At 42.5% G+C, this 12,851-nt stretch overlaps 1 protein-coding gene across 12 annotated transcripts in view; it reads left to right on the forward strand.

The window, feature by feature from the left end:
* The first annotated feature begins 167 nt into the window (after positions 1-167).
* Positions 168-12,851, forward strand: part of gpatch8 (G patch domain containing 8) — a 23,552-nt gene continuing 10,868 nt past the window's right edge. For 3 of the 12 annotated variants that reach the window (XM_054758629.1, XM_054758630.1, XM_054758633.1), the window contains exons 1-4: positions 275-297; positions 3,528-3,605; positions 7,298-7,316; positions 10,843-10,915. Coding sequence is in view for 4 of the 12 variants with exons in the window: in XM_054758633.1 (XP_054614608.1) it covers positions 10,909-10,915 (7 nt within the window). In the remaining 8 variants the exon portion in view is untranslated. Of the gene's footprint in view, positions 298-3,527; positions 3,606-4,268; positions 4,307-7,297; positions 10,916-12,851 lie in introns of those variants that run through there. The other 9 variants (XM_054758627.1, XM_054758632.1, XM_054758626.1 and 6 more) reach the window with 8 other exon arrangements.

Consider the following 12,851-nt stretch of genomic DNA (forward strand, 5'->3'; position numbering starts at 1 on the left):
TGTGATGTTGTGAATTAAAGTTTTCACATTTTTAGAAAATACACTTTAATGTGTTATTTTATTGTTTTACAGCTTGGTTTTCAATGCACGCTTTATTGCAATATACAATGGTTTCGTTTTAGTGGTTGTAACTTGTTAGCCTGAGAAGGGCTAATTGGCAAGCTAAACTGTCTGCCGAGTGCGCATCACATCGGTGCGCGTCCGCCGGAGGACACGCACGGCCAGCATAGAGAAGCTGCTGTCTTCAGCAAAATGGCCGACAGATTTTCTAGGTTCAACGAAGAGCGTGATTTCCAGGTAAAATGCGAGTCACAGCTTTCGCCATTCGTCGGGGCGTTCATTTGGATGTTTGGGGACACGCACAAAGAAACACGCCAATAGCAGCCGAGTCATTCTTATCGCTGTACACCTTGCATTTCTGCTTCGATGCTGGTTAGCATTAGCGGCTAACGCACTGCGGCGCTTCTGAATTTGACTTCCCCTTTCGATGTTGTAAATCAACATTTATCGCGGTTTATGAGGCGCGTCGTCGCTTGTTTGCTACTACAACAGCAATGCCGCGGACAACACAGCGGCACACTCGATATTTAACTCCAAAATTGCTGATTAATGACCTTGAGAAGTGCTTATTTATCGACATATGCTAACGGCGGCACGGCTAGGTGGCTAGCTAACTAGCATGTTGGCCACACGTAAGGCTTACCGAGCATTAGCGCATGATGACAAGTGACATTTTCCCAACAAAGTGGTATTCCTCAAACATTGTCTACTTGTTTGCCCCTTGTTGATTAACTCCGCCGGCTGTCTGTGGTTGGTTCAAGTATTTAATTAGTTGACGCAAGTTAAAAGGTAAATGCTCAATAAACATGTACTCAACGATGCAGTCTTCCTACACGTAGTTGGAGTGAATTAAGCGACACTTCTGTAGGTTTTTGCCTTTGGTGCACCAGTCCAAAAACTGCACAATCACTGATGAGCACTATTTTTAAAAGTACATCACATTGCACCGTTGTTCACCGTTATGACGACCAGCGTTTGAGAAGCTTGCTGTTATCTGTGCTTTGAGACCACACCCAACAAAACAACAGCATTTAAGTGCATTGTACAATTAATGGAACCCAAACTGGTACCTTATTAACCTGCATTGTTGCTCACTGCATCATTATATACCTGTTTATTCACATGGCTTTTGTTTTACTTGATTTTTGACTTTTAACAATCTATGCACTATCTTTAAAACAGCTGGATCGTCATTTTATTAATTCCCCTTTCTCCACTTTTGCCCATAATTTGAACAAGTAGCCTTGCTGTACCTAGAACAATGTTTTGATTGGACATGTTTTATTTTTGTGATGCTACAAAATGTTGTTGACTTGTTGCCTTCCGCTCCATAACCCGTTTAAGTATGTGGCTAAGGATTCAAAATTGGTTAATTAGGTAACACTGCCTGTCCTTTCGCCCTCACTATTCATTCCCAATGGATGCCTGCTGTTGTGTTTATGCGAGAGCTGCATTGCATTGCGGTGAGCCTGAATGAATCTGTTCAGGGTAGCTCTGGCTCTGCACAGTGGTGCTCTGTTTGCGCAAAGGCATTCGCACTGTCAAAATCCGGACAGGTTCTCCATGGAGTGGAGCCTGCTTGCTTCTGAGCTGAATGCTGCCGGAAGTGTCCATGGATGTAGTTGCAGCTACAGCATGACCAGACTGACACGAAAGCAGGCACGGGTTATTGACTTACATTGTGCTTTACCAGGCATCTTATCTGGAGCTGTTGGATCACTCGGAGACATTATTTTAGGTTAGGGGGACATTGCTTGAAAGCTTGAGCGACCCATTTAATAAGTCTGCGGTCCCTGAATTAGAACACACATATCTACCAATGCCTTCTGCAGCCAGTTTAGGTAGCTAACTAGTATAGACTTCAAAGTCAGTTGCGGTTGGATTGGCGCTGCGTTGCTAGACACGATCACATTGTGGGTGTGCGGGGGGGCTTCAAAGGGGAAGCAATTGATGCAGAGTCGCTCTTCCCCCAGCAACACCCGTTATCATAATCCCCCCCACCTCCTGGCTTCACTAATGCTGATGGAGGGTTCCGTTTAATCTGAATTAATGACGGCCAGTGTGGCAGCGCATAACCTCATTGTGGTTTTAAGGCTTATCCGAGCAAAACCACATTCCATGGGGGCGGCCTGGTCCCAGACAGTTTTTTTTGTTTTGTTTTTTAGAACTCCAACAATTCCAGAACCAATCAGAAATATTAAAGTTTTATGACATATGGGTTGTTCATGTCACAGTTTGTAGTGTCTTTCCACAGGTCTGTGATTTATCTGTGGTGGTGGGGGTTCTGGATGATGCCATTATGTAATTTGTTTTTGGTTTGTGTACAGTATCTCAGTATCTCATGTTTGTGAACTTTATTTAACAAGAGAACATGAAGTTACTGCATTGGCTGTTGCTTTAAGTTTGTGCAGTGGTAGACGACACACATGGACGATTATGTGTCCTGCGCTCCATGTACTAAAAGTGTGTGCTGATTTAATAAGATAATTTACTCATCGTTTATTGTCATCGTTAATATGTCACTAAATTGTGTGGAGTTGCCACTGGAGTACCCAGCATGCCTAGCGGGCACTTTGGAAGTAACAGTTATTGTTGTTACCCACATAGAATGGGAGTTTAGGGCCCTATGAAATGCTGTTTTATTTTTTCCTAAATTTTTTCCATATTTTTTAAGAATTCCATTTTTAACTGTTACACTTATTATACCAGCACCATTCTGAAGCAAGCTGAAGTGCCTGTGCTCTGACTATGTAGTGTCACGATGCCATGTACTGGACGGAGTTGTACTGACAAGCCACGCAGACAGTCTTTTCATAATGTGATTGTGAGCAAGGGCGAGCAGATCGTAAATAAATAAATAAATAAAATAACGCCAAATTCTTCTGTGGCGGTCCAAATTTAGTTGTGGTGGGCTGCCACAAAAACATGACAGTATGGAAAAACCCTGGTTTTGATTTTACAGTCCAGTAACCAGCAAATCGAGATCATCCGTCCACTTTTGGATGCCGGAATGAACATAATAAAATCCCCAAATAGGTGGTGAAATAACATGTTCCGTTGCTATGAATTAAAGTGAACGGTGGACTATTTTTGGACTCTTTCGTTTTTTTTCTGCTTGCATGAAGGTCAGCACACTTGACAAGACACAACCTTCGCCTGTCCTCTGCTAGCCAGAGAAAGGAAGCCATCTGTCTGCTGTACAAACACTCCCTTTTAGGAGTTTGCCAGCCCCATAACTGCTTTGTCCCCCTCTGCAGTTGTGCTGCTGAGTTTTTTCCTAATGGAGAAAGGCGGATCTGTGGACATGGCATTGACGATGCCCAGTTTCAACTTTGTCAACAAATGCTCCAACTGTATTTTGAATAATAGTTCCAAGTAGAGACAGATACGGATTCCTGCCATTGATGAAAAAAACTCAAATGACCTGTGTGTCAAATTAAAAGTCAATGTATATATGTGTCACTCAGGGTGGGAATCACTTTGACCAGTATGAAGATGGCCAAGTGGAGCTGGAGCAGGCGTCCTTGGACAAGCCCATCGAATCGGTAAGGCCGCATCCCGTAATCCCGCACCATTGGACCAGCTGTGAGAGTGGATGATTGGTCCAGGCAGGGAAAATTAAACACGACAGCTTTTTATTATTATTTTTACTTTAGGAGTTGTCTTTGACCACGTAACCTATAGAAACACTCATGTCATGTCCATTTAATGCCCCCCGTCAAGCACCCCCTCCCTCTGTCCTCTGACATCCATTTCCTGTGTGACATTTAAAGATAACATACATATTAGCTAGCATCTTCTAATTGAAACAATATCACTGTTAGCTTTTTTTTAGACTACATGATGAGCTGATACAGAATACATGGAGTGGATAAAGCGCTGCTATTGATTAGGCTTTCCTTAATAATTGAAGTCATTTTTAAAAGTAAGTAATTGATTTTTTTTTTCTTTAGTGAGTGATTGCAAATTTGACTATACATTAAACTTTACTAGATGATATTGTGCATTTATGGTAATTTAGTAGCAGTGCTTCTTCCACTCCCCGACAACAGAGCGCACATTTAGACGATGTGAATGGCTATTTTGTGTTTGAGTGACTGCGTTTGTGTGTGTTTGTTTGTGTGTATGTAGCTTAGAATTTGTTTGTGTTTGTAGGACAGTTATCTTATTGTACACAACTTGGGGTGTTCGACATTTCTCTCCTGCAGCGAATTGGCCCCCCTATTAGCTAAGCAGCAATGACCCGGTTTGTATTTGCACGCTCTGCTTTCTTACTCCTGTCTCTAGGGTCCTTGTAACGCTTCTCTTGACTGTTTTTGTCTCTCACTCGCTCTCTTTCTAGCTCTCTCTTGCTCTGTTCAACTCTGAAAGCTATAATCTCTCTCTGTCTTTCTGTCTCGCTCCCTCCCTACTACACAGTGATTCGGTGTACAGTACCCTCTGTCATTCTGTGCTGGCATGGTGCTTGTGCAACTGGGACTGCATTTATTTTCTGCTGAAGAGGCACATGGATAATAGTGCAGGCAGCTCTCTCTCTCCCTCTTACTGTCTTCCCCATTTTCTCCATCCCCTCTCTTAAATGGTTGCTGAAGCCGTCATGGTGAGCAGGCCCAAGCCCTTCCTCTCATCAATGGGAACATAAAAATATTACATGCAGAAATGCACAGCTTGGCAGAAACTAGGTTCTATATGGAATACAGTAGATCTCCACTTTGCGCAAATTGCACGTAATTGAGACGCCCATAACAATGTATTTTTGACACATGGCTCGCTCTTCCTCCACATCAAAATCCTCCTGCTAGCCTGACATTGGCGGTCTCCTCCAATCTCAGATCAACATTTGCAATAAGATTGACTGTAATTATAAGATTAGATCTGAGGAAGTATTAACCAAAAAAATACCTTTTTTGACGTGCAGAAAACAATGCGAAATAATTATAACTGACGAGTTGGATAGAACTTATTTTTTTATGTAGACTTTTCGAACATACAAGCATTCTGTATCAATTTGCTGGCACTCGCAACTTTCTTTGGCCCCATGGCCTATTATTTAGCAGTCGCACTCAATAATAAATGCGCAGACAATGAGTCAGCAACATGCAGGGTCCTTTTTTTGGGCACACAGTTTTGCGGAACGAAACAGTACAGGACAATTGGACTAGTTAGTTACTGTGAATTTTGTACGAAAACCGAGGCAAAATTTTTGCAAACATTTTAGACAAAAACGGAATCCTGCAAAAACTGCCACTACATTAAAATGTTTGCTTTTCTGTCTCACAGCATCTATGGTGTGTTAAAATTGCAGCCTTTTTTTTTTTTTTTTTTTTTTTTTAAAAAGGAGTGGTACATGTTTACCTTTGTTATCACGTATTTGAGTTTTTATTGATTTATGGTGAATGAGATGTGTTTTCTGCGGTGGAAAAAACTGTGGATTTGCAGGAATGTGTGGGGATCTACTGTATATCTCACTTATAGGATATCCTGGACATATGGAGGATCTGTAAGAAATAAATCCCCTATTAATTATGTAGATGGAAAATAATCCGAAGGAGAAAATCCAACCAAACTGCAATGTAAAGGCGAAAAATTCAAGATGAAAGCATCAAAATGGCTCATCTGCGTCACCCGCTATTCTCTCACAGGTAGTCATTCTCACGCGTGGGTGCTGGAGAGGTAGAAACAAAAGGTGGGTGAGAGGTGGCTTGCTTACCTGGCTTGAGTGGCTGTACTCCTACTCCTGCGCTATTATTTATGAAAGGAGGGGGGGCAATCGAGAGCTGAGCTGCGGCATCACACTGTTCTTACAAACATGTGTTATATAGTCTACTGTGACCAAGTGGTGACAAAACGATGATCTGGATCATTAATTCAACATAACAGCAATATGCTGCCAGCGAATGGTTCAGCCCGGCCTCTCGGAGCCCCTCCCCATGCCTCTTGTTGTATAGGCAGCTAGAGGTCTGTGGTACTTGACTGGGATTTTTAATTCTTGTCTTTCCGCCCCTTTTCTCTTTGGGCTCTAACATTGATTATGCATTGCATGTGTGGTAGCAAACAGTACGACTTCTTGTCCACTCCACAACTTTCCTCCCTTACTCTCCTCCCTGACCCCCTCCCTCAATCATGCCCCCCACCTGCCCTTGATCTGACCTGACCCCGCCCCAGAGCGATATGCAGCGGGCACCCTCAGAGCCAGAGAATGCCCCACTGAATGAAGAGTGGCGCAGATACTGTCCAACCCAATCACTTGCACAGACCCTCTATCACTGATTTTAGCGTAAAACAAACTATTTTAAATCTTCCTATTTAATTATAGCTGACTTCTTTTCACCAGCCTCCCTAAGTGATTTTACTCAACTCTAAACTGTTAATAAATGTCCCGTTTGAAGAATTGGCTCATCAGAATAATGAGGTAAGTTTCTATGTCAAATAACTAACCCTACACCGAGCAAGATATTCTTGTATCTCTGGCTTGATTCAAATCTCATTCGAAATCTGGAGTGTCGCCACATGTTCTCCAGCACCAGGAAGTCTTGATGCTGAAATGTTTCCATTCAGTCACACCAGCAGCAGGTGAGGCTTGCGAGGAATTCGCCGAAACGAAAGGGAGCCGCGGGCGATTATGAACATAGCAAAGCCAAAACGCATTAACAGGGCACAAGACACACTCTTAACAGCCACAACATTAGGTACACATGTAATACAGTGCTCGTGTTGGCATTTATGGAGGGGTACCTAATGTGTCCTGTGAGTGTATAAATGCTGAATATACTAACACTTCTCGTGCCTGGTTTCTTCCACACCGATGGCGAGTTACATATGTTTTAAAATTACCATTGACTGCACAGACTGACACATGAATGCTCTGAGGTCTCTTGGTGGGATCCCCTGCATATCACTTCCCCCTCGGCCGTAACTTTGCAAACGCACTGTGCCGATAACTGCACAGTGCACACTTTCCAAAACCTACCCCGGTTTGTAGAGCTCTCTTGTTTGGATAACATTTTCTGCTTTTCTTTTCTCCTGTATTAACAGTCCGTTGGTGGATTTATTTAAAAATTTTTGACATGCGTACCTTTTGTGTTTGTATAAAGTATTGTTTTTTTTTTTTAAGCAGAGAGAAGCAGATGTTTTTTTTTTTTTTTTTAAGAAGTAGAGAAGCTAGCACAATTGCAGTTGAAAGAAAGCGTTTGGCTGGTTTCTTACGTTGTGTCACGTGTGACTGTTTTTTTGACAGCCCAGTATTTTAAAGCCAGGTTCGTATGGAAATGCCTTCACTCCACTTGCACTGCTGTTGGACTCGCCGTCTTTGCTTTCATCCGTCCGTCCGTCCGTCTCTTTTCTTTTGGTGCACCCATCTGTTTGTTCCGACATGCAGCCGGCACATCATCTCTGCCGCCAGCTCCAAATTTCTTTAGTCTTTGCAGCTCCTGGCTCGCCCAACCAGCCCTTCCTGTCTTATTTGTTTTCAAACGTAAATAACAAAGAAACACACAGGGTTTGCTAGAGTGCATCTAGAATGTAAGCAAAGTAATTGTCGAGCCCCAGGTGGAGGAACTGTGTGGAGGTGGAGCATTATCTTCTTTTAATCAGGCCAGTCGCTCTGGGAGCTTTTATGAAACATTTTGCTCCGGGCCTCAGCTATTGCCTAAGCTCTGCCCCAAATCAATAGTGACGTTCGTTATTGTAGCATAATACTGCAGTAAGGGACAGTGGGAGGGGAGATGTTCCCTGCAGCAAACTGCAGCGTTTCCCCCCATACTATGAAGTTGGCGGACCACACAAAGATGGAGGATGATGCTCCACAGTTCACACATACCCGCATTCTGTGTATCTTTGGACATGTCCAAGGACTGCCAGGCAGGGACGTGTCATACACAGTATTTACTTAGCCTGATATATTGCTGTTGTGAAAGCCAGCAGAAGACATGGGTGGGCGTAAACGCAGCTTTTATCCGTCTAGCCACGTCTCCACCGAGTGATACCGTTGACTTTGGTTCACCACGGTACACTTTGCAATGAAAACAGCAGCATTCTCTCGGAGGTTGCCAAAAATTGCTCTGATCATTTTGTAGCTTTCAAACCATTTGACAATGGATCTGCTAAAGTAAATGTATACCAGAATGGGTCAAACTGTACCACTTGGTCGAAACGTGGCTTTCAGTGTATAGAAAATATCGGTTTGGAAACAGGAAGTGGCACAGTTCAGCCAGTAGTGTCCATCCCAGGAACCACATTTTTGCAGGAACAGAAACTCTTGGCATTGAAAAGCCATCCCAATGAGGACCATGATGGCGGAGATGCCGTGTGTGCTGCAGGACCACCACTCCCCTCCCCACCTTTACATGCACTAACCCATCCAGGCCCAGTTGACTTTCCACAACCCTAAAGCTCCCCCTCGCCATGGCTCAGCCTGCTCTGTACTGCCCCCTGTCCATCTGATCTCTTCTCTAAAGTACAAAAAAAAAGCACCAAATGGGCGCTGTTGAGCCATCACCACCTTCTGTGTGCCTGATCCACCTGAGACTAACACTTGGAGTTTTGTTAACAACCTCCTCCCTCAAACGCTCAGTTGTGTATGTGTGCCATTCGCAGTGTGCTACTAACACGGACACTTTTTGTTAAAAGGATTTTAACAAAAAGCTGCATGCCGTTTTTGTTTTGTTTTGTTTCAACCCACCCCATTCACTTTTTTTTTTTTCTCGTGATGTCAGTCTCCTTTTGTGATTATAAATATCCTTCACGTTTGGTTTGTATGGTTTGTTATTTTGGTAGAATGCAGCACTGTGGTGAATGTTAGTCAAGCCTGGAGTAGATATAATCACAATAGAACAACACTGCTTATTCAGAAATCTCATTGTCTCATGTTGATTTGTGCTTGACGTTGTACTGTAGTGTGTAGTGTTGGGACAGTCTTGCATTTCACTTACTGTTTTGATGTATTTATTTTCTCTTGCTGACCCATACTAGTGACATAACAATCTCAGGAGACTTGCATATTATGCCCCAGAGTGTTGAAGGAATTGCTGCTGTGCATGTTTATACACTCCCCTTGTTGATACAGTTGGCTGATTTTGCCCAACGTCTCTGGATTTCATTAGTAATCCACTCCAAAAGTTAAGACGAAAACTGAATTGTATAATAACCAAAGTAGTTTTTCCTGTAACAAATAATGCAACTCCAATTAATCCGTTCCAAACACAAAAATATTTACAATATGAAATTTAGTTGTAAGTCCATTCCTAGTGACGAATGGATAAATGAACATTTAATATCACCTTTACCTTTATGTTGGTGAATACGGCAAGGAGAATTTTCGGCAAACCGAATTATATGAAAACTAAAAAACCTGAGGTTTGACTGTATCATTAAATTAGATTTAATAGTTTAACTAAGTTACCGAATGTCCGCAAATGGCGCCCTCTGATTCTATAATAGACGCTGTGCTCCAGTCAATCCACTTGAATAATTAACGATAATGGAAACAGTTCTGTTTATTTTGAAACATGTTTAATAGGTAAGTGACATTTAAATGTCATATGTGTACACTTATACAATTGAACATGCCTGAAAAGGAGTAGGAAGAAGCAAAGCTCAGTTCCTGTGTTTAACATAAAATCAATATACACCGCATAGACACTTCATTTGTTTCCACTAGCGGGCTGTATAAACTATGATGCCTCTTGCCCCCATGCCTGAGGTTGCCATAGCAGACATGGCACCTGTAAAGCTGACATTTGGAGTGTAGTTTAATGAAGTGCCTTTTTTGCAAATGTAAATGATAGAGGCCTCATATGCTGCAAATAAATGGCCTTGAAAGCTCTGAGGAGTAATGCCACCCTGCATGTTGATGAAGGATCATTTTCTAGGCCCAGTATGCGGTCAAAAAGTGTAATAAAAATGTGCCGTAATTAAAAGAATTTGTTAGAGCCCATCAGCCAAGCGATGCAGGCAGTGTGAAAGCCCATGCACAGCAGCTATTTCTCCTCTGTCCAACGGGGGCTACATGCACACAATGTTTCCCTCCTGTCGCCTGCACAAATTTCCTTCACACGTGCACATTCTGTCCGCCTTGGGCCTTGTAATGGTAATCCAAGGCCTGCTAGCCTCCGCCCCTGTCTCTTCCTCTTTTTCATTTGAATTTGTATATGTGTCAGCTACATATGTTTCATGGTGCTCCCCCACTCCCCCCACCCTTCAGAATCACAGCAAGCTTGGAGTTTCTGGTCGTCATTTTGTTAATGCAAGATTTCCATACTTGTTCTGTGTCACTTTTTCTTTGTTTGACTAAGATCTTGGTCTGTAGTGGTTCATATATATGTGTGCGTGTGTGTGTGTGTGTGTGTGTGTGTGTGTGTGTGTGATGCATATATTGCCCTACCTCCTTTCTACCCCCTTCTTAACTTCCCAGACAATATTGACAATCTTTCCCAGTGCCATTGCCTTCAATGGCTATTCAGTCCTACTTGAGCATTTATTGTACTTTGCAGCCTACACATAGCCTCATTTACTCATCTCAGTAGAAAACCTTGCGTCCCCTCAGTCTTCCCACCCCTTTTACCCCCCTCCCCCACTCGTGCTGAAAGACACTGATGTGTACACTCTGTAGTTGACATGGATGATGCTAAAGATGACGATGGTGGTGGTGGTGGTGGCTGTGCTGATGATGATAGTGTGAGCTGAATGCTTTTTTTGTTTTATGTGACCCGTGATCCGCGGGGGGGAAAAGCTCCTCTTATTATTGGAATATTTCTGGTTTGTCTCCTTTCTCCTGTCTGCCAGGACAACATTGGACACCGGCTGCTTCAGAAACATGGATGGAAGTTGGGACAGGGCCTTGGCAAAACCATGCAGGGTAAGCACTTGCTCTTCCACGCACCTCTCTACTCCTAATGTACAACTGGTGGTTCTCGCCAGCTCACCTATATTTGAATTGACTCACATTTACAAGGTTTTTTTTTCGCCCACCATTTGTATCATCACGTTTTCTACACTTTCCCCCCTCTGATTGAATCTGTCTTGGCCTCACTTTTGTTCTCATGCTGATTTATGTCAAACTTGAAGCAGGAGGAAAATATTTGTGTTGCATTTGCTTTCAATTAAAGTGTGCTCCCGTGGAGTGAAATTCATACTTGGCGAGGCTTCGGCTGGTTCATGCACAGTTTGTTGCCTTGAGGGTAAATCCGCTCTCTTATCTTGTGTGTATTTTATGCAAAGTCCCTGATGTTCTGCTATGAATGACCCTGCAATAGTTTTTAAACAAAATATTCTTTGTAGCTTTTTTGACCCAGTACAGCTCAGGTCTCAGAGGTAATGAAACTGTGCTCAAGTACCAGGTTGTCTGTCCCCTCTCTTTTAGTCCCAGTGGGCCGAAGTAGGTCAAAGAGTCAATAGTGTACATTATAATATGGAGCATGCAAAGACACCAATGGCCCTGCATCGCTCTTAGGCTTCAAACTCAGGGTTGCAGAACCCTGGCATGTTGCCCGTCTTCACTTTTTTCCAATGCCAATCTTTTTTTCCACACCTTTTTTTTTTAACCTAAACTTTGACTTCCATACTGTAGTTCACCTTGCATTTATATGCACTCAGTCCTTTACGGTCTAGCCAAATTGGAGCTTGTTTTCCCGACATAATCGCTGGCATTTAATGCTGTGTGTGGCCCAGTGCGCTCACACACGCCACATCTTATCATGGTCATCTTTCTCTCTGCTTTGGTAGCACCTTTATTGCTCAGTCGCAAATGTTCCTCAAGGGCTCCGTGCTTTACCTGGCAGCAACAATCATGCAAAATTATCATGACAGCAGTATAATGCTGCGTATATTATTGGAAGGTACTTGTATTTTATATAGATGGTGTAGGACTCAGCCACTCTAAAAATTTTTGCATTTTTAATTCATTTAACACTGTAAAATCTGTAAAACCATCTTGAACTTGTTTCTTTTTTTCCTTATTCTCTGCTGCTATTATTCAGGGAGATAAGAGGGGGGCTTCAACTAACTCAAAACCCTACCATATCTTTCAAGAGTGTGTGTCCTGGTGAAATTGTTCACGGCAGGATGCACCAAAGTCATCAAAGACCAAATACTGTAAGGCGCACAGGGAGTCGGCCATTAAGTCTTGCAGGTGCCATTTTGGGGGGGGGAGTTTGGGCCATTTACAGTACCGTGGCACCTCTGTTTTTGTTATTGGGCTGTTCCAAAAGGTCTGACAAAAACTGAAACGCCCGAAAACCGAAGCACCTTTTCCCACAGGAAATAATGTAAATCCAATGAATCTGTTCCATACACCACAAATTATTAACAAAAATTCATTTTATTGTGAATAATTATAGTTTTACATGCAGAAACTGACTTGTTTGCGTAATATTCCCATTTGAGTTTGCCAAATGAATGGGGCTCACAGGATACCGTAGTATTGTGTATTGTGAGCTGTAACAATCAATGATTAATCGATTATCCAATTACTCGACAACTATTTTGGTATAATTGTTTTTTTTATTTAAAATTGTAAATATCCTCTGATTTCAGCATCTCAAACTTGAAAAATGTTTAATTTCTGTAGTCATCTATGAAAGCAGCCCTATTATCTTTGTGTTTCAGGCAACAAGATAGTCACATCAGCTTTGACTTTGTAAAACAGTTATGGACTTTTTTTTGCTTTTTGCCTCTTTTCTGATATTGTGCGGACCAAACCACTAGCTGTTTGTGTTTGATTCATATTGATTTGGTCCATCTAGGGCCTAACTGATTACTGTAATAATCAATACAGCAAGCGACTACTCGGCTAA

The sequence above is a fragment of the Dunckerocampus dactyliophorus genome, chromosome 18, assembly GCF_027744805.1.
Source record: "Dunckerocampus dactyliophorus isolate RoL2022-P2 chromosome 18, RoL_Ddac_1.1, whole genome shotgun sequence".
NCBI lineage: Eukaryota > Metazoa > Chordata > Actinopteri > Syngnathiformes > Syngnathidae > Dunckerocampus > Dunckerocampus dactyliophorus.